This window comes from Schistocerca serialis, chromosome 4 (genome assembly GCF_023864345.2).
Source record: "Schistocerca serialis cubense isolate TAMUIC-IGC-003099 chromosome 4, iqSchSeri2.2, whole genome shotgun sequence".
NCBI classification, from domain to species: Eukaryota; Metazoa; Arthropoda; class Insecta; order Orthoptera; family Acrididae; genus Schistocerca; species Schistocerca serialis.
In genome coordinates, this window is record NC_064641.1 from 178,299,834 (window position 1) to 178,322,716 (window position 22,883).

General features: G+C 45.7%; 1 protein-coding gene across 1 annotated transcript in view; it reads right to left on the reverse strand.

Moving 5' to 3' along the window:
• The window catches only part of LOC126474340 (protein no-on-transient A-like), an 82,428-nt gene extending 59,773 nt beyond the window's left edge, over nt 1-22,655 (reverse strand). The window contains exons 1-2 of the mRNA XM_050101806.1: nt 22,517-22,655; nt 2,768-2,908 (exon numbers count right to left, since the gene is read on the reverse strand). Coding sequence (XP_049957763.1) covers nt 2,768-2,908; nt 22,517-22,655 — 280 coding nt within the window. The remainder of the gene's footprint in view (nt 1-2,767; nt 2,909-22,516) is intronic.
• Between the last annotated feature and the right edge of the window lie 228 nt (nt 22,656-22,883).

A 22,883-nucleotide genomic window follows, 5' to 3' on the forward strand; every position in this document is an offset into this window, starting at 1 on the left:
CAAAATTCTCGATGTACGAACGACGGCCTAACACAATGACGTATCACTAGTTGTGGCCTAAGCTCGGCCAGTTGAGCCCTTACTCTCGTTACCAAGTACGGTACGTCCGTCTCGCCTGTACTCTTCTGAAAAATCTCTCCGGGTAGGCGTAAGGTTTCCCCGTATACTAATTCCGCTGTAGATGCTGCGAGGTCGGGTTTGAAAACAGTGCATAAGCCTAGTAACACTAGTGGCAATGCTGCTGACCAATTCTCGCCATGGCACATTAACGCGGCGTTAAGTGTTCGGTGCCACCGCTCTACCATGCCGTTGCTTTCCGGATGATAACTTGTGGTACGGTGACGGCGGAACCCGCACATGTTTGCCAGCTCCAGGAACAAAGAGGATTCGAACTGACGTCCTTAGTCCGTCGTGACATGTACTGGACATCCAAATCGTGCTATCCACGCTGTCAAGAACGCCCGACTGACTGTCTCTGCTGATATGTCTGAAATGGGGCTTGCTTCTGCCCACCTCGTAAATCTGTCAGTTGCTGTCAATAGATACCGACAGCCTTCGGACATTGGCAACGGTCCAACAATATCCAGAAGCACATGTTCGAAACGACCAGTTGGCCCGTCAACTTTACCCACTGGCTTCTTCACATGGCGTCCCACTTTACATCGCTGACAATCCAGACACGTCTGCGCCCACTTCCGACAGTCTCTCTTAATTCCTGGCCACACAAAACGCTTTGTCATTAATTTTACACTCGCTCGGGGATGAGCCAATCCATGTAACCCTTTGAATATTTCCCGGCGCAAACTCTCCGGCACAAAAGGTGTAGGCCGTCCCTGTGAGGTATCGCACCATAACTGTATTGTCTCACCTTCCGGACACAGTTTTTTTTTAACTTCAACCCGGTGGGCGTGCTCTGCCGAAAAACTTGCTGTTGCGCATCATCCTTCTCTCTCACCGTTATAGCATAGTTCACTGAATACTTTATTGCTGCAACTCGTGAGAAGTAATCTGCCACCATATTCTCTGCCCCGTTAATATGTCGTAAATCAGTAGTGAACTGGCTTATATATTCCAGTTGCCTGAATTGTTTAGCAGACATGGCATCCCTACGCTAGTAGAACGCAAAAGCGAGCGGTTTGTGATCTGTAAACAATGTAAATCGTCTGGCTTCCACGTAAGGCCGGAAATACCTTATGGCTTCGTAAGCAGCCAGCAGCTCTGTATCATAGGCACTCAAATTCCGCTGTCGGTCTGTGAGTTTCTTGGAGAACAATCCTAAAGGCTGCCAGTGACCAGCAGTCCACTGATGCAACGCTGCTCCAATCGCCACCTGACTTGCGTCAACAACAATAGCTAGCTTCACATCTTTCTCTGGGTGAGCTAGTAAAACCGCTTGCTTTAGGCCTTCCTTGATCCGCTAGAACGCGCCTTGCAAGATTGCTGTCTATTGTAGCTTCTGATTTTTCCCGGTGTTCGTGCCCGCCAAAGCCTCAGTGACTGGTGCTTGTAAAGCCGCAGCTCCTGGCAGATGTCTGCGGTAAAAATTTAAAACACCTAGGAACCTCCGCAATTGTTGCAAATCTATCGGGCGAGGCATCTGCTGTATAACCTCGACCTTCTCCTCCAAAGGACGGATGCCAGCTGCTGAGACTGTGTGACCCAGGTAAGTCAGCCGATCCTTACACAAACTTCAGTTGGTGTCATTTACCACTACACCAAAAGTACGTAGCCTCTCGAAAACTGTCCTGAGGTGCTCTTCGTGGAGGGCTGCTGTCACTGAGAACACCAGTATATCGTCTAAATAGGCGAAAGTGAAATCTAGCCCTCGCAGCACCTCATCGATGAAACGTTGCCATGTCTGTGCAGCGTTTTTTAAACCAAATGGCATGCGTAAAAACTCGAAAAGACCGGAAGGTGTAGTGACTGCAGTCTTCGGTATGTCACTGTCAGCCGCCGGTATTTGGTGGTATGCTTTTTACAGTCGACTACACTGAAACATTCAGCTCCAACCAATTTATTTGTAAAGTCGCGAATGTTGGGAACCGGATACCGACCAGGTATCGTACGGACATTCAACAACCTATAATCACCACAAGGTCTCCAATTTCCGTCTTTCTTTCGCACTAAATATAAAGGCGAGGCCCTCGCACTATCAGACCTTCGTATCACTCCCATTTCCAACATCTCTTCCATCTCAGCTTCTGTGTCTGCAAATCTGTTTGGGGCCAACCTTCTCGGTCTGAGGGTGACCGGAGGCCCGGGCACGGTGTTTATGTGGTGAACTGTATGATGGTGGGCCACCCTGGCTATCGGCTGCGCTGACGATTCTCTAAGTCGGCATGCTTCTGTCTCTCCAACCGGACCGTGTACCTGCTCTGTGAATATTCCTACATGACAAATAATACTAGGTCCTAAATTCACTTCTTTGACACAACTGCCATACGTCATTATGAGCTGTTTATTAGCAGCCTTGAGGCAAAACGATGTGCTGTCACTGAGGGAAGTACATTTCCTCTTTGGCCACGTGTTGACATCAGACCCCGTGTCTATCAAATAGTAACACGAAGCCGTCACATCCCGAACATAAAGTCGCCGAGATACCGTTAATAAAGAAACATCTGTACTTAGTCTCCAAGTTATTTACGCTTCGAACGTGACTGCACGGTAGAATGCACTTTGAGGCTCGCTCCCCGAATCGTTGATGATACCAACACAACTGCTCCTTCCCGGCATCTATGCTGTCTTTGTGTCGGCAGGACCTCCGAACCGGTAGCTCTCAACGCCTCCATCTGCCTCTGCAGCCTGTCTAGCTGCTCCTTGAGTTTTTGAAGTTGTGTACCAGTAGCAGCTCGCCGCTGCTTATTAATCGCCGCCGCTTTGTATTCTTCCCTCGTCGCCTCCACCTTTGCTATAATGAGAGAATTTGTTGGTTCAACCGTCGCATGAACCCTGTCGTCGAGTTGGAGTAGTGCTTGTGTATCCGTCATTCGCTGCCACAGCTGCTCTTACCGCAGGCGGAAGCCGTGCTGCCCAAACGGAATGAAGTGTAGTTTCCGTCACGATTCCACGCAAATGCCTCCAGTATTCGGAGGGAGTTCTGTCACCTCTACGTTCACCTCGCAGCACCTGGCAGATTCTTTGATCTAGCGGTTTAGTAAGCCGGCTTATAAAAAATCACTTGAATGTTGTGTATTGCTGCGTTTCCGCTGGCCGTCTAATTATCTTTCCAACCAATATCGCTGTCCTGGCATCCAGACTGTTTGCCGCTATCATGAACTTTTCCCGGTCGTCAGTTACCCGATTATGCATGAATGCCAGTTCTAACATGGAGAACCAAAGTTCCGGATTATTGGCCAGGAACGGCTTTGGGCGTACTTTAATGCGTTGTCCCAGCGAATCCTCCACTCGTATATGTGTTCCGGCCGCGGATTTTGTCCTGGTATTATCACTGTCCCGCTCCGCTGAATCCATTCCGTGGTGTCGAACGTCGTTCCGTAACTCCCGAACCTGACCGTGCAGCGTACCTTGCTGGTGTACCGATCGTGCTGTAGAGCATCTGCCGTTTGGCGTATCTTGTAGTGTACCTTCGTTGTCCTTCTCCTCTGCCTCTTGCCGTACGTGTTCTTTTGATTTTGGGGTCACCACTTTGTAGCCACTACGTAGCTCCTTTCTACTAATGATAGACTCGTTCCTATTCGTAATGTTCAACTTTATTACGAAGCAATGAGCCAGACATTAACATGGAAAAATCTAAGACAGAACAAACAAAAAGCAAAGAGTAAATGATTATGAGCACACTAGAGTCTTTGCCGCTGCCCCTGTACTGTGCACACGCAACTATTCGCCTGCGTGCTCCCACATATTTTTCTAAAGCGTAAGAAGCGATTTGCAAAATCTTACTCAATATTTGTTTAGTAGATGTCAGTACCTTCTTCACACAAACACAATGCCATGACTCCGCAACTGCACCCTGGTTAAAGTCAGTCATGCTCATTGCTGTTCATCACTGACGAAGGCTTGGATCTGCACGGCAGTAAGGAAACTGGAAGGCCACTGTGTGGCGAGACGTGGACTCTTGAGGTAGTTCATTTTTAGGCTTCACCGGACACATGGACGTTGGCGTGTACTGCGGGAAACGTCCGAAAGCAAACACCTTGCTAACAGGAGGGACCGTTATGGTCTGGGGAATGTTTTAGTGGCGTTCCTAGGTGTTCTCGTCATTGTGGAAGGTAAAATTGATCAACACAAGTATGCATCCAATCTTTGTCCCCCGCCCCTCTTTTCAATCTGTTTTTCTTTACTAGTCACAATGACATCTACCAACATTACAATGCAACGAGTCACGCAGTTCGTAGTGTACGTGTATGGTTCGAAGAGTAGCGGGATAAGTTCACCGACCTTGTAAGTAGTCTGTTTATATGTTTTATTGTGTGTATTGGCAACGAGATAGACTGCATTAATAACTCTGACGGCGGTGTGCGAACTCTGTAAGAGACTCTGTGGCTGGTAGGACTAGCAGTTGGAAGTTAACTGTCAGCAGTGATGGCAATTTGAGGTGAACAGCCAGCAGTGACGGAAGTTGGGAGTGAGTAGTCTACAGTGATCGAGGTTAGAGATTAATAATTATCAGTGTTGGAAGTGTACAGTATTAGCACGAGCAGACGGTCTGAATGTAAATCCCTCATTGAGATTTATTACTGATGATAATATAATTTTTTTTTCCCCCCGTGAACCATGGACCTTGCCGTTGGTGGGGAGGCTTGCGTGCCTCAGCGATACAGATAGCCGTACCGTAGGTACAACCACAATGGAGGCGTATCTGTTGAGAGGCCAGACAAACTTGTGGTTCCTGAAGAGGGGCAGCAGCCTTTTCAGTAGTTGCAAGGGCAACAGTCTGGATGATTGACTGATATGGCCTTGTAACAATAACCAAAACGGCCTTGCTGTTCTGGTACTGCAAACGGCTGAAGGCAAGGGGAAACTACGGCCGTAATTTTTCCCGAGGGCATGCAGCTTTACCGTATGATTAAATGATGATGGCGTCGCCTTGGGTAAAATATTCCGGAGGTAAAATAGTCCCCTATTCGGATCTCCGGGCGGGGACTACTCAAGAGGATGTCGTTATCAGGAGAAAGTAAACTGGCGTTCTATGGATCGGAGCGTGGAATGTCAGATCCCTTAATCGGGCAGGTAGGTTAGAAAATTTAAAAAGGGAAATGGATAGGTTAAAGTTAGATATAGTGGGAATTAGGGAAGTTCGGTGGCAGGGGGAACAAGACTTCTGGTCATGTGACTACAGGATTATAAAAGCACTCAAATATGGGTAATGCAAGAGTAGGTTTAATAATGAATAGGAAAATAGGAATGCGGGTAAGCTACTACAGACAGCATAGTGAACGCATTATTGTGGCCAAGATAGATACGAAGCCCACACCTACTACAGTAGTACAAGTTTATATGGCAACTAGCTATGCAGATGACGAAGAAATTGAAGAAATGTATGCTGAAATAAAATAAATTATTCAGATTGTGAAGGGAGACGAAAATTTAAGTCATGGGTGACTGGAATTCGGGTGTAGGAAAAGGGAGAGAAGGAAACGTAGTAGGTGAATATGGATTGTGGCTAAGAAATGAAAGAGGAAGCCGCCTGGTAGAATTTTGCACAGAGCACAACATAATCATAACTAACACTTGGTTTAAGCATCATGAAAGAAGGTTGTATACATGGAAAAACCCTGGAGATACTAAAAGGTATCAGGTAGATTATATAATGGTAAGACAGAGATTTAGGAACCAGGTTTTAAATTGTAAGACATTTCCAGGGGCAGATGTGGACTCCGACCAAAATCTATTGGTTATGACCTGTAGATTAAAACTGAAGAAACGGCAAAAAGGTGGGAGTTTAAGGAGATGGGACCTGGATAAACTGAAAGAACCAGAGGTTTTACAGAGTCTCAGGGAGAGCATAAGAGAACAATTGACAGAAATGGGGGAAAGAAATACAGTAGAAGAAGAATGGGTAGCTTTGAGGGATGAAGTAGTGAAGGCAGCAGAGGATCAAGTAGGTAAAAAGACGAGGGCTAGTAGAAATCCTTGGGTAACAGAAGAAATATTGAATTTAATTGATGAAAGGAGAAAATATAAAAATGCAGTAAATGAAGCAGGCAAAAAGGAACACAAACGTCTCAAAAATGAGATCGACAGGAAGTGCAAAATGGCTAAGCAGGAATGGCTAGAGGACAAATGTAAGGATGTAGAGGCTTATCTCACTAGGGGTAAGATAGATACTGCCTACAGGAAAATTAAAGAGACCTTTGGAGATAAGAGAAACACTTGTATGAACATCAAGAGCTCAGATGGAAACCCAGTTCTAAGAAAAGAAGGGAAAGCAGAAAGGTGGAAGGAGTATATAGAGGGTCTATACAAGGGCGATGTACTTGAGGGCAATATTATGGAAATGGAAGAGGATGTAGATGAAGATTAAATGGGAGATACGATACTGCGTGAAGAGTTTGACAGAGCTCTGAAAGAGCTGAGTCGAAACAAGGCCCCCAGAGTAGACAACATTACATTGGAACTACTGACGGCCTTGGGAGAGCGAGTCCTGACAAAACTCTACCATCTAGTGAGCAAGATGTATGAAACAGGCGAAATACCCTCAGACTTCAAGAAGAATATAATAATTCCAATCCCAAAGAAAGCAGGTGTTGACAGATGTGAAAATTACCGACCAATCAGGTTAATAAGCCACAGCTGCAAAATACTAACACGAATTCTTTACAGACGAATGGAAAAACTAGTAGAAGCCGACCTCGGGGAAGATCAGTTTGGATTCCGTAGAAATACTGGAACACGTGAGGCAATACTGACCTTCCGACTTATCTTAGAAGAAAGATTAAGGAAAGCCAAACCTACATTTCTAGCATTTGTAGACTTAGAGAAAGCTTTTGACAATGTTGACTGGAATACTCTCTTTCAAATTCTAAAGGTGACAGTGGTAAAATACAGGGAGCGAAAGGCTATTTACAATTTGTACAGAAACCAGATGGCAGTGATAAGAGTCGAGGGACATGAAAGGGAAGCAGTGGTTGGGAAGGGAGTGAGACAGGGTTGTAGCCTCTCCCCGATGGTGTTCAATCTGTATATTGAGCAAGCAGTAAAGGAAACAAAAGAAAAATTCGGAGTAGGTATTAAAATCCATGGAGAAGAAATAAAAACTTTGAGGTTCGCCGATGACATTGTAATTCTGTCAGAGACAGCAAAGGACTTGGAAGAGCAATTGAACGGAATGGATGGTGTCTTAAAGGGAGGATATAAGATGAACATCAACAAAATCAAAACGAGGATAATGAAATGTAGTCGATTTAAGTCGGGTGATGTTGAGGGTATTAGATTAGGAAATGAGACACTTCAAGTAGTAAAGGAGTTTTGCTATTTGGGGAGCAAAATAACTGATGATGGTCGAAGTAGAGAGGATATAAAATGTAGACTGGCAATGGCAAGGAGAGCGTTTCTGAAGAAGAGAAATTTGTTAACATTGAGTATAGATTTAAGTGTCAGGAAGTCATTTCTGAAAGTATTTGTATGGATTGTAGCCATGCATGGAAGTGAAACATGGACAGTTTATAGTTTGGACAAGAAGAGAATAGAAGCTTTCGAAATGTGGTGCTACAGAAGAATGCTGAAAATTAGATGGGTAGATCACATAACTAATGAGGAAGTATTGAATAGGATTGGGGAGAAGAGAAGTTTGTGGCACAACTTGACGAGAAGAAGGGATCTGTTGGTAGGACATGTTCTGAGGCATCAAGGGATCACCAATTTAGTATTAGAGGGCAGCGTGGAGAGTAAATATCGTAGGGGGAGACCAAGAGATGAATACACTAAGCAGATTCAGAAGGATGTAGGTTGCAGTAGGTAGTGGGAGATGAAGAAGCTTGCACAGGATAGAGTAGCATGGAGAGCTGCATCAAACCAGTCTCAGGACTGAAGACAACAACAACAACATATAATATTTTAAGTTGTTTTTACATTCTTAAGGTAAACACATTGTTTGCTCTGCAACTAAATCTTTGCTTTGCTAACCACATGTGTATTAGTAGTTAGAGCCTTCCGTAGTTAGAATATTTTATTTAGCTGGCAATATTGGTGATTGCGGCATTGCTGTAGTCCGTGTAAGGAATATTTTTGTGAGGGAAGTGACCTATAAAATTGACAGGTTATTGCTAGGATTTCTACTAATTCAGGGTCATTCATTTTAATTAATTATTTGGAGTCAGGTCTTCAATTTTAAATCAGTCAGATCGCGTTACCGTTGAATATTGAGAGCAATTAATGAATAGGGAAGGTATGATATCTGTTTGTTAGAACAAAGTCAGTAGGTCAGTGTTGAAACGATAAAGACAAGCAAAATGTTAGTACGTTCAATTTCACTCAGCAGTATAAGCAGAAAATTTAAATAAAGAAGTTTCATCTTCTCAGCTATTGCAGTATAAGTAAGATAATTTTTAAATAAAGCGGTTTCCACCGCTCCTGGTCATCAAACTTGTCAGATTTAAACTCAAACAGAAATCTTCAAACCACCTCGATTAAGCTTGAAAGGAGTCTTCTGGGGCACTGTTTTATGTGGAATCCGAATATGATAAGAATGTTAATGTAAACCAAACTGAAACTATGATATTATAAACGATGTCTCTCATAGGCTTTATAAAACCTATCACAGACGTACATCATTTATAATATCATAGTTTGTTTAGTTTGCATTAACATTATCATATTTCGGTGCCACACACAAGTGCCACCGGTATACTCTGTTAGCAAAACTTTACACGAATAGATTTGGCATGCTACTCCCAGTACCAGTCAAGAAATACTGTCACTGCAAAATACATTCAGCCCCTTGGTCGCTGTGCACATACTAAATAAATTAAATTGCCTCACCTCTAAATCAGCAACGGTGGAACGCGATATATTCTGATCTATCATTAAAAAAAGTATATGGTAGTTGCAGGCTCAGCGATATGCAATGCTTGTGGTAATGCTTGGAAAAGTACATGAAATTCATTTCGCTGATAAATGAAAACATTTACGGAAAATCCAAATTATTTGAAAAACATATGTTCTGGACAGGGAGACGGTACTGGTTGTGGTGAATTACTAACACTGAGCCTTTTTTTCAGCAAAATTATATTCCAATTTAAGTTTATGTTTTCAAAAACATCAAATATTTGAAGTTACATTACTCACAATTGATTCACAAACAATGAGATTTAAACAGAAAGTATTATCTAACCTCACTAATCCAATATAAATGCAGACCATCAGATTACATATAGCTCTGTCAACAAGTCTTAGAAGAATTACATAAGTGAAAGATCTAACTAGCCTTTTTATCAAATCATTTCACGTATATTCTGTGGTCCCTCGACAGTTACAAATTATCAGCCAACTCATCTATACTAATGCGCGGACAAAACCAAAATCGTAATTGTTTAACATCTTTACCTTGTCTGCATGAAGACTTCTGCTTCCATGTTCAACAATATTGATATACCTACAGTCATTTAACACTTAGTGGTTTCACACAGCACACCACATGAACTGCCTACTATATCGTCTTTCGCTCACAGACAGCTGCCTAGAACTATTCGCCAAGCCACATACGAACGTGCCCCAGTAGACACCTTTCAAGCTGTCCACGCCATAGATCCTCTATCGAGAAGTGTAGTCCCCCGGCCACAACACTGGAGTCAGCATAACTCCTTATCCGTATCGATGTCTCCCAGAACCTCGGTGACACTCTTACTGCATGTCTCGGGCTGCAATACGTGGTTATTCAGGCTTTTGACAGGTGTTTTGTTAATGTGTCTGGACGGTATATATTGTTGCCTTATGCTTTTTTTAAGTATGTTCCTTGCTACTAACATAACGACTTGGCTGTGTAAACAAATGTAATATATTTTCTATAAATTATCATTCCATGATTATAATTATCACACATAAATGTACAATTTTGGACATGTTACAGCATTATACTCCTGCGAAAATGATATTGACATCTGCTAAACCAATATTAAGTACCATAAATTTTTGTAATACACTTAAAATAATTTTCATACATGTATGGCCAGGTTTTTATGATTTATATTATTCCAAATGTTTAGGCTTCTGAAGATGACAGATTAATCTGTCGAAACCGATGACACAAAATAAAAATAGCTATGTAGCTCATGACCGAATTTTATTCTGAAGTATGTAACACAGGGCAGTTGCTGAGAAAATAGCAGCTACGAATAAAACCACAAAAATACATATCATTCACTTAACAGAAAGAGTAAATCATTTGTCAGATAGCCCATACAGTTATTATAATTCACAGCTAACGACTTATCACTGTTGTAATTATGTAATAATGTCAATGAAAATGTTACATTTCTCATCTTGGTATGTCTACAGAAGAATTTAGTAGTAACGGATATGAATTTGGTTGTCAGATACTAGGGACGTATAAGAGGGCGCATTGTGGATATGGGAGCAGCTTTTCTCTTCAGTCTTCACTAATTGAATGAACCAATGTAACATAATATTTTTTAGTGATCTAATAGCACCTAATTATGATTCTCATCTTTGAGTTCTTGCCATCCTCAAGACTAGATTCATGTGTTAGTTCCTACGGGATACATTCATTCCTTCTGGACAATGATTTGACGGCGATCGTAAGTAAATAAATTCATCTTATTTCCCTGAATTTTGAGGACATACCTACCTTTTGCCATGCTGGATGGTTATCATCTACATCTACATCTACATTTATACTCCGCAAGCCACCCAACGGTGTGTGGCGGAGGGCACTTAACGTGCCACTGTCATTACCTCCCTTTCCTGTTCCAGTCGCGTATGGTTCGCGGGAAGAACGACTGTCTGAAAGCCTCCGTGCGCGCTCTAATCTCTCTACTTTTACATTCGTGATCTCCTCGCGAGGTATAATTAGGGGGAAGCAATATATTCGATACCTTATCCAGAAACGCACCCTCTCGAAACCTGGCGAGCAAGCTACACCGCGATGCAGAGCGCCTCTCTTGCAGAGTCTGCCACTTGAGTTTATTAAACATCTCCGTAACGCTATCACGGTTACCAAATAGCCCTATGTCGAAACGCGCCGCTCTTCTTTGGATCTTCTCTATCTCCTCCGTCAAACCGATCTGGTACGGATCCCACACTGATAAGCAATACTCAAGTATAGGTCGAACGAGTGTTTTGTAAGCCACCTCCTTTGTTGATGGAATACATTTTCTAAGCACTCTCCCAACGAATCTGAACCAGGTACCCGCCTTACCAACAATTAATTACATATGATCATTCCACTTCAAATCGTTCCGCACGCTTACTCCCATATATTTTACAGAAGTAACTGATACCAGTGTTTGTTCCGCTATCATATAATCATACAATAAAGGATCCTTCTTTCTATGTATTCACAATACATTACATTTGTCTATGTTAAGGGTCAGTTGCCACTCCCTGCACCAAGTGCCTATCCGCTGCAGATCTTCCTGCATTTCGCTACAATTTTCTAATGCTGCAACTTCTCTGTATACTACAGCATCATCCGCGAAAAGCCGCATAGAACTTCCGACACTATCTACTAGGTCATTTATATATATTGTGAAAAGCAATGGTCCCATAACACTCCCCTGTGGCACGCCAGAGGTTACTTTAACGTCTGTGGACGTCTCTCCATTGATAACAACATGCTGTGTTCTGTTTGCTAAAAACTCTTTAATCCAGCCACACAGCTGGTCTGATATTCCGTAGGCTCTTACTTTGTTTATCAGGCGACAGTGCGGAACTGTATCGAACGCCTTCCGGAAGTCAAGAAAAATAGCATCTACCTGGGAGCCTGTATCTAATATTTTCTGGGTCTCATGAACAAATAAAGCGAGTTGGGTCTCACACGATCGCTGTTTCCGGAATCCATGTTGATTCCTACATAGTAGATTCTGGGTTTCCAAAAACGACATGATACTCGAGCAAAAAATATGTTCTAAAATTCTACAACAGATCGACGTCAGAGATATAGGTCTATAGTTTTGCGCATCTGCTCGACGACCCTTCTTGAAGACTGGGACTATCTGTGCTCTTTTCCAATCATTTGGAACCCTCCGTTCCTCTAGAGACTTGCGGTACACGGCTGTTAGAATGGGGGCAAGTTCTTTCGCGTACTCTGTGTAGAATCGAATTGGTATCCCGTCAGGTCCAGTGGACTTTCCTCTATTGAGTGATTCCAGTTGCTTTTCTATTCCTTGGGCACTTATTTCGATGTCAGCCATTTTTTCGTTTGTGCGAGGATTTAGAGAAGGAATTGCAGTGCGGTCTTCCTATGTGAAACAGCTTTGGAAAAAGGAGTTTAGTATTTCAGCTTTACGCGTGTCATCCTCTGTTTCAATGCCATCATCATCTCGTAGTGTCTGGATATGCTGTTTCGAGCCACTTACAGATTTAACGTAAGACCAGAACTTCCTAGGATTTTCTGTCAAGTCGGTACATAGAATTTTACTTTCGAATTCACTGAACGCTTCAGCATAGCCCTCCTTACGCTAACTTTGACATCGTTTAGCTTCTGTTTGTCTGAGAGGTTCTGGCTGCGTTTAAACTTGGAGTGGAGCTCTCTTTGCTTTCGCAGTAGTTTCCTAACTTTGTTGTTGTACCACGGTGGGTTTTTCCCGTCCCTCACAGTTTTACTCGGCACGTACCTGTCTAAAACGCATTTTACGATAGCCTTGAACTTTTTCCATAAACACTCAACATTGTCAGTGTCGGAACAGAAATTTTCGTTTTGATCTGTTAGGTAGTCTGAAATCTGCCTTCTATTACTCTTGCTAAACAGATAAACCTTCCACCCTTTTTTTATATTCCTATTAACTTCCATATTCAGGGATGCTGCAACGGCCTTATGATCACTGATTCCCTGTTCTGTACATACAGAGTCGAAAAGTTCGGGTCTGTTTGTTATCAGTAGGTCCAAGATGTTATCTCCCCGAGTCGGTTCTCTGTTTAGTTGCTCGAGGTAATTTTCGCATAGTGCACTCAGTATAATGTCACTCGATGCTCTGTCCCTACCACCTGTCCTAAATATCTGAGTGTCCCAGTCTATATCTGGTAAATTGAAATCTCCACCTAAGACTATAACATGCTGAGAAAATGTATGTTGAATGTATTCCAAATTTTCTCTCAGTTGTTCTGCCACTAATGCTGCTGAGTCGGGAGGTCGGTAAAAGGAGCCAATTATTAACCTAGTTCGGCTGTTGAGTGTAACCTCCACCCATAATAATTCACAGGAACTATCCACTTCTACTTCACTACAGGATAAACTACTACTAACAGCGACGAACACTCCACCACCGGTTGCATGCAATCTATCCTTTCTAAACACCGTCTGTACCTTTGTAAAAATTTCGGCAGAATTTATCTCTGGCTTAAGCCAGCTTTCTGTACCTATAACGATTTCAGCTTCGGTGCTTTCTATCAGCGCTTGAAGTTCTGGTACTTTATCAGCGCAGCTTCGACAGTTGACAATTACAATACCGATTGCTGCTTGGTCCCCGCATGTCCTGACTTTGCCCCGCACCCGTTGAGGCTGTTGCCCTTTCTGTACTTGCCCAAGGCCATCTAACCTAAAAAACCGCCCAGCCCACGTCACACAATCCCTGCTACCCGTGTAGCCGCTTGTTGCGTGTAGTGGACTCCTGACCTATCCAGCGGAACCCGAAACCCCACCACCCTATGGCGCAAGTCGAGGAATCTGCAGCCCACACGGTCGCAGAACCGTCACAGCCGCTGATTCAGACCCTCCACTCGGCTCTGTACCAAAGGTCTGCAGTCAGTCCTGTCGACGATGCTGCAGATGGTGAGCTCTGCTTTCATCCCGCTAGCGAGACTGGCAGTCTTCACCAAATCAGATAGCCGCCGGAAGCCAGAGAGGATTTCCTCCGATCCATAGCGACACACATCATTGGTGCCGACATGAGCGACCACCTGCAGATGGGTACACCTTGTATCCTTCATGGCATCCGGAAGGACCCTTTCCAGATCTGGAATGACTCCCCTCGGTATGCACACGGAGTGCACATTGGTTTTCTTCCCCTCTCTTGCTGCCATTTCCCTAAGGGGCCCCATTACGCGCCTGACGTTGGAGCTCCCAACTACCAGTAAGCCCACCCTCTGCGACTGCCCGGATCTTGCAGACTGAGGGGACCTCTGGAACAGGACAAGCAGCCATGTCAGGCCGAAGATCAGTATCAGCCTGAGACAGAGCCTGAAACCGGTTCGTCAGACAAACTGGAGAGGCTTTCCGTTCAGCCCTCCGGAATGTCTTTCGCCCCCTGCCACACCTTGAGACGACCTCCCACTCTACCACAGGTGAGGGATCAGCCTCAATGCGGGCAGTATCCCGGGCAACCACAGTCGTAGTCCGATCAGGGGATGCGTGGGACGAGCTGGCCGGCCCCGACAAACCCTCATCCGGACCCCCACAGTGATGCCCATTGGCAACAGCCTCAAGCTGTGTGACCGAAGCCAACACTTCCTGAAGCTGGGAGGGAAGGGATGCCAACTCAGCCTGCATCCGAACACAGCAGTTGCAGTCCCTATCCATGCTAAAAATTGTTTTGCAAAGAACGTCTGAACTAATCTACAGAGAGCGCAAACAAATCAACAAAATTTAAACGGCTATTAAAATACAAGATTACCTAGTAAATGCAGTAATGCTGCTACTTGCGCGCTGCTGACACTGCTCGTCGGCGGAAGGAGACTACGCGAATTTACACTATTCAGGTACTAAAACGCGATGCTACACTCTCACTTAAATGCTAATATCTTGACGTTTATCTGCATTTTGTATCACATGACCTTCCCGAATGCAAGTGTACCGTTTGCGGATAACCTCAGCGAACTGGAATATGCCAAAAATTGTGGTCTTCCGATTAAAACTGTTCATCTACGTTGTTATGTCTTCACCTTTTGCTACTTGTTTCGTTTCGACCAGTATTCTTTTCCTTGTGGTGTGTTTTCTTTTCATCCATCAAACAACTTTTTATTGATAGTTACTATTAAAAACAGTCTTGATCACCCCCCAACCCCCACAGGGGGTCCACAACTCTTTTGTGGATACGTGCGTAGCGAGCACGGGACCCCGAGCTAATGTGGCCCTCCTTCCTTTCCGGGCTGCAAACCTTCCCTTTCCGCATCCTTCCCCGTCCCCATCTCCGGCCCCCCCCCCTCTCCACTGGCTCTTTCCTTCCCTTTCTCCCCCTCTGGGAGTATGGTTTGTGCCTACGTCCGGAGACGGACGCTCGAAATTTTTACAAATTCCTTGCTTTCTACACTTAAAAGTCTTCGTCCTTCTTCTGTCCTTCTCTTTTCCTTCCCTCTTCTCTTTGCCCTTTTCTCCGCTGTGGCGTTTGAGACCCCTCTTCTTTCCTTTTCTCTTTTTTCCTCCCTCTGCGTGTCTGAAGGCCGACCCAAGCACTTCCATGCGTAGCTGGTGACGGGGTAACGCGTAATTCCCCGCCCCGGGTAGACAGGTAGGACACGTACGTACCCCCTGGTAACGGCCAGGCCCAGGGAGGGGTGATTACCCGAGCTGATACCTTCCGAAAGTGCCGATTGGTCCCTCTGTCCGTTTGTCGGGAGGTGTGACCTGAGGTGTGAACACCTAAGGCGGGAGTGCCCTCAGAGAGGGCCCCCACAAGGGAGGAGCGCGCCATCGGAGACGCCGGTAATCATGGGGATTCTTCCGCAATGGATTCCTCACCTTCCACTATGTCTGCTCACAAGCGTAAGTTCACCGAGTCTCAGCCACAGACAGTTCTTCCATCGTTACCACAGTTCCTTGTTGTTTCTCGGTCTGACGAAGATCACGACTTCTCCACCGTCAACCCTTTCATTATTCAGAAAGGTGTCGACGCAATTGCAGGTCCTGTAAAGTCTTGTTCCAAATTACGGAATGGCACCCTGTTGTTAGAAACAGTCAGTGCCCTCCAGGCACAAAAATTGCTGCGTACCTCACTACTACACACCTTCCCTGTCCGGGTGAAGCCGCACCGTACTTTAAATTCCTCGCGTGGAGTCGTTTATACACGCTCCCTCGATGGATTGTCTGACGAAGAAATTCAGTACTACCTGTCTGACCAGGGCGTAACAGCTGTTCATAGAGTCATGAAAAGGGTTGACACGAACATCATTCCAACCCGCACTGTCTTCTTGACTTTTGACAAAGTTCAACTCCCATCGAAAATCAAAGCAGGCTATGAGATAATTTCCGTTCGCCCTTACGTCCCAAACCCTACGCGTTGCTATCGGTGTCAGCGGGTTAATCACACCAGCCAGTCATGTTCCAATCCGGCTAAATGTGTTATGTGTGGCAAGGATGCCCATGAGGGTGCTTGTCCACCTCCATCCCATCGCTGCATCAACTGTATGGGTGACCACGCTGCTTCCTCTCGAGATTGCCCCGTTTTTAAGGACGAAAAGCTCATCCCGGAAATCAGTGTGAAGGAAAAGGTGTCGACCTTTGCTGCTCGAAAATTATTCGCCAGTCGACAGTCCACCGTGCCTCAGTCAGGAAAATACAGCGCTGTACTTGCTTCTTTTTGGCCAACAAAGGAGGCGGCCAAGCAGACTTGCGACCTCACCTTTAGTGCCACGGTCGTCAGATCGGCCAGCGCAAAGATCGCCCGTCCAACCTCACCACTTTCGCCTGCCCACTCTATGGCTCACCCTTCATCGGGTTCTGCTAAATCTCGAGCCCAAAAGTCAGACACCAAGACTTCGAAAAAAGAGCATACTCGTGAAGATTTTTTACATACCCCAACTTCACACCCATCGGTTCCTCCTTCATCTAAACATCATACTTCCAAGAAGGCTACAAGGAAACCCAGTTCATCTCCTTCTCTGCCAAGGCGTGTCCCATCTACAGCACCACCTGGCGGAAATCACCCTCGGCCGTCTTCTGTGTCGCCGAGGCGCACTGCTGGCGGCCGATCAACCGGCCGATCGCTGGTGGCAGGAGCTGCTCCTGAACAACCTATGGATCAGGATCTTCTGCCTTCGGCTGAATGCCATTCCATGCTGTCGGTCGCAAGCTCTGAGCAGTCGTTGAGTTGACAGCGACCTTGGTCACATTCCTCCATTTTCTGTTCACCCTATGTCCATTATCCACTGGAATATCCGCGGCATTCGAGCCAATCGGGATGAATTGTCGGTCCTCATACGATCCTACTCGCCAGTCATCTTCTGTCTTCAGGAAACAAAGCTGCGTTCCCATGACCGCTTTGTTCTCCCTCATTTTCAGTCTGTCCGATATGATCTCCCCTCTGTTGAAGGCACTCCAGCACATGGAGGACTCATGATTCTTCTCCATGATACTCTCCAATATCACCCAGTCCACTTAAACACTTCCTTCCAAGTTGTCGCCGTCCGTCTTTCCCTTTCTGGATACACGTTCTCTCTTTGTACTGTATACATTCCATCGTCCACACCAATGGCACGAACTGATCTCCTTCATCTGCTTGGTCAGCTTCCACCCCCCTATTTGCTGGTTGGGGACTTCAATGCCTACCACCCGCTTTGGGGATCTCCACATCCTTGTCCACGTGGCTCACTATTGCTAGACGTCTTCCACCAAGCGGATCTAGTTTGCCTCAACACTGTCTGCCTCCACGACAAATTTATCTCATTTGGACCTTGCAGACGGTTCTGTTCCGCTAGCTCGGCGCTTCGAATGGTTCGCCCTAGATGATACACAATCGAGTGACCACTTTTCATGTGTCCTTAGACTGCAGCCTCAACTGCCATATATGCACCCGCGATGCTGGAAGTTTGGCGAAGCCGATTGGACACTTTTTTCGTCTCTAGCGACATTCGATGACCGTCACTTTCCCAGCGTCGAGGATGGGGTCAAACACATTACCGACGTTATTCTTACAGCTGCGGAACGTTCAATACCACGCACCTCCGAATTACCCCGGCGCCCCCCAGTTCCTTGGTGGAACGAGGCATGCCGTGACGCAATACGTGAGCGGCGACGTGCTCTCCGCGTTTTCCGCCACCATCCTACTTTGGCCAACTGTATCCGCTATAAGCAGTTCCGTGCGCGATGCCGTCGTGTCATCCGCGATAGCAAGAAGGCAAGCTGGAAATTCTTTATTAGCTCATTTAACACCTTCACTCCCTCCTCGGATGTTTGGAGTCGGCTTCGACGGTTCTCAGGCGCGCCTAGTTCCTCCCCGGTCTCTGGACTCACTGTCGCGCATGATACATTAGTGGACCCCGTCGCAATTTCTAACTAATTGGGTCAGCACTTTGCTGAGATTTCGAGCTCTTCAAATTACCCGCCAGCGTTTCTCCCGAAGAAACGTGTAGCGGAAGTGCGACCTCTTGCTTTCTCCTCTCAAAATCGCGAAAGCTACAATACTGTTTTCTCCATGCAGGAACTACAACGTGCACTCTCTTGTTCTCGCTCCTCCGCCCCAGGACCGAATGGTATCCACGACCAAATGTTGCTGCATTTATCAACCCATAGTCTGCGTTACCTTCTTCGCCTTTATAATCGAATTTGGACCGACAGTACTTTTCCCAGACGATGGCGGGAAGCTATCGTCGTTCCTGTTCCGAAATCTGGAAAGGACAAACATCTCCCCTCTAGCTATCGCCCCATTTCTCTCACGAGTAGTGTCTGTAAGGTTTTGGAGCGTATGGTGAATTACCGTTTAGCTTGGTGGCTGGAATCCCGCAGTCTTTTAACACCTGCCCAATGCGGATTCCGAAAGCATCGTTCTGCAGTTGACCATCTTGTTGCTCTTTCCACTTATATCATGAACAATTTTCTCCGGAAACGCCAAACAGTAGCAATATTTTTTGATCTAGAGAGAGCATACGATACCTGTTGGAGGACAGGCATCCTCCGCACACTGTTCTCTTGGGGCTTTCGAGGTCGGCTGCCCCTTTTTCTTCGTGAATTTATGTGAGAGCGCACATTTAGGGTGCGGGTGAACAATACTCTCTCCCGTACTTTCTCCCAAGAAAACGGGGTACCCCAGGGCTCCGTGCTGAGTGTTGTACTGTTTGCCATTGCCATAAATCCAATTATGGATTGTCTCCTTCCTGATGTCTCGGGCTCCCTCTTTGTGGACGATTTTGCGATCTACTACAGCTCTCAACGGACCAGCCTTCTTGAACGACGTCTTCAAGGATGTCTCGATCGCCTCCACTCTTGGAGCATCGAAACCGGCTTCCGTTTTTCTCCCAGTAAGACCGTTTGTGTTAATTTTTGGCGACGTAAGGCGTTTCTTCCGCCCTCCTTACATCAAAGTCCTGTCAACCTTCCGTTTTCAGACGTCGCTAAATTCTTGGGTCTTATGTTTGACAGACAACTGTGCTGGTCCTTCCATGTTTCCTATCTTTCGGCTCGCTGTCTGCGATCTCTCAACACCCTCCGTGTCCTGAATGGTACCTCCTGGGGAGCGGTCCGAGTGTTCTCCGCCTCTATCGTGCCTTAGTGCGCTCGAAATTGGACTATGGAAGCATAGTCTATTCCTCTGCTCGGCCGTCTATTCTTCGGCGTCTCGACTCTATCCACCACCGTGGATTACGTTTAGTGTCTGGAGCTTTTTACACCAGCCCTGTGGAAAGCCTTTATGCTGAGTGCTGAACCTCCGCTTTCCAATCGGCGAGCAGTCCTTCTGAGTCGTTATGCTAGCCATCTGTCTTCCATGCCTGCTAATCCAGCCCATGACATTTTTTTCGACGCCTCCTTTGATGTAGGATACGCAGGCCGCCCCTCCTCCCTACTACCAACGGGAGTCCGCTTCCGTCAACTGCTCCATTCTCTTTCCCTCCGCTTTCCTAAAACCTTCTTGACAACTTGGGGTACAGCACCGCCTTGGCTCCGACCCCGGATCTGCCTGCTCCGTGACCTTTGTCGATTTCCCAAGGAAGGTACCCCTTCACTTGTTTATCGTCGGGCATTTGCTGCTCTATGTACACAAATGACAGAAGCCACATTTATTTACACTGACGGCTCGAAAACATCGTTAGGTGTAGGGAGTGCCTATATTGTTGGCGACACCCCAAATCACTTTCGGCTTCCCGACCCGTGTTCGGTTTATACTGCGGAGCTTTACGCTGTTCTCCAGGCTGTCCACTACATCCGCCGCCATCAGCGGATACAGTACGTTATCTGTTCAGGTTCTCTCAGCTCTCTCCTCAGTCTCCAAGCTCTTTACCCTGTCCACCCTCTGGTCCACAGGATTCAGGACTGTCTGCGCTTGCTCCACCTGGGGGGCGTCTCGGTGGCGTTCCTCTGGCTCCCAGGACACGTTGGTATCTGTGGCGGCCGATATTGCAGCCAAGGCTGCAGTCTCTCTTCTTCGGCCAGCTATTCAATCGATTCCCTTCGCCGATCTACGGAGCGTTTTATGTCGTCGTGTTCTTCATTTATGGCACGCACATTGGTCGACACTTCCCCATAATAAATTTCGGGACGTGAAAGCTCTTCCTTGTGCTTGGACCTCTTCCTCCCGAACGCGTCGTCTGGAGGAGGTAATTTTGACTAGACTCCGGATAGGGCACTGTCTTTTTAGCCATCGACATCTTTTAAGTGGCGATCCTCCCCCACTCTGTCCCCACTGCTTTCAGCTGTGGACGGTAAGGCACCTTTTAATTGAGTGCCCCTATTTTAACCCGTCACGCTCCCGTCTACAGCTATCGCCTGATATATCGTCGATTTTAGCAGATGACACGCGCTCAGCCGATCGCGTTCTCGAGTTTATTAGTGCCAGTGAAATGATGTCCGTCATTCGAAGCCTTTTTTTGGGGTCAACCAACCCCTTTCTGTAGTGTATTTTTAAGCCTTCCTTCTGCTTTTAGTTTCTCCAATTTTATGACTTTCGTTCCCATTGCTGCTTGTTCCCATTTTCTGTTTTTTACTGTTTCCTAAGTCACGGACCGGGCGCCAATGACCATAGCAGTTTTGCGGCCAAAAAAAACAAAAAAAAGTCTTGGTCACGATTTATGGATCTAGGTGACCGGTTTCGACCACTACTGTGGTCATCTTCAGACCATTGAGTAGGAACCTCTTTCTGTTGGAGAATAATTACTGTAGTGATTCTCCAACAGAAAGAGGTTCCTACTCAATGGTCTGAAGATGACCACAGTAGTGACCGAAACCGGTCACCTTGATAAATAAATCGTAATCAAGACTGTTTTTAATATTAAATATTTGTAACACATTGATCACTGTCACTCCCATAATGTATTCAAAAGTAACTTTTTATCGGTTTTATTTTCCTTTCTTCCTTGGAGACCTTATATGCCGCAAATTATCGTCAAGAGTTGTCATTTTATTACTTCGTCTTCTTATTTGTTATTTCCTTCCAAGTCATACGTGGCCTATTGATTCCAGGTACTTGTTTACTTTACCAAAGAAATTTGTTACTTTTATCGTCAACGACTCTTAAATATGTGCAAAAAATAACACTCTAAAGTTTCTCGTTGTTTGTTGTAAGTTTGCTATACACTGGCACATTCATAGGTACTGTAATTCTTGAAATTTCCCAAGCGGATACAGTACTACAACGTCTGGGACAACGACATTTATTTGCCGGCAGGAGTGGCCTAGCGGTTCTAGGCGCTACAGTCTGGAACCGCGCGACCGTGACGGTCGCAGGTTCGAATCCTGCCTCGGCCATGGATGTGTGTGTTGTCCTTGGGTTAGTTAGGTTTAAGTACTTCTAATTTCTAGGGGACTGATGACCTCTGAAGTTAAGTCCCATAGTGTCAGAGCCATTAGAACCATTTGTTTTACATTTCTTTTTCTGATATTTAGCTTGATAAGCTAGCAGACATTATCAAGGCGAGTCGGTAACAGATTGCATTTCTCACTCTTCTACGTAGTTTACAGTACTCAGTTTTACATAGCTGAACATTTAAAGCAAGTTGCCAGACTATGTACCACTATGAAACCTTATAACGACCTGATTGGAATTCGTGTAGTTTTTTTCCGAATAGTAGTTTATTATAGATAAGTATAGCAGCTACGCAACAAGTATGAGTTCAGTTTAAATACTGTCTATCAGGTTATTAATGTGCAGCAACCACAGCACGGGTGCTAATACACTTGTCTAGTGTATCTCTGAAGTCACATGCGCGTCTGTTAGCTACTCTCCGATCAAGACAACATCACAAATTTTGATACTCTTATGGCTGTCGTTTTGTCAGTAAGCGTTGGTTTAGTACCCAGTCAATATCTCGTTCATCCTTACAGAAACAAGAGTACAGTGGCCTTGTGAAACGAGTATCACATTCCTAGTCTCTACCTCTGCAAGTAAATGTCGCTGCCTGCAGCAGCAGCAGCAGCAGCAGCACAGCACTGCTATTGACACGCGCAAAACGCACACCAGGAACCGCACAGCTGCTACTGAGGACACAAGGAGGGCGCAGACAGCAAAAGAGGCCTCACCGAGACGTACTGCGGCACGCGAGAGTCGCTGCCGAGTACACAGTAACGGGCTCTCCCCAGACGGCGGCACGGCAGAGGGTTTGCCAAGATCAAAGCGCTGCTCGCGACTGAATCCCTGTGCTCCATACAGCAGCGGCATCCTGTTCGCTTTAGCCAGTTGTCTGCCGTGTCAAACACTCATACACACCTTTGCTTTGAAGCCTCCTCTCCGACGCAGCTCCATATTGCTGCCAACATATTGCGTGCTACTCACTTCTTCAGTAAAAGGAATACATTCTCTTTAACATTAAGAGACTATAAAATTACACATACTGTCCCTGTCAAAGTGGGAAGAAGTCGTACGCCGCACTACACACTCGCACTCCAC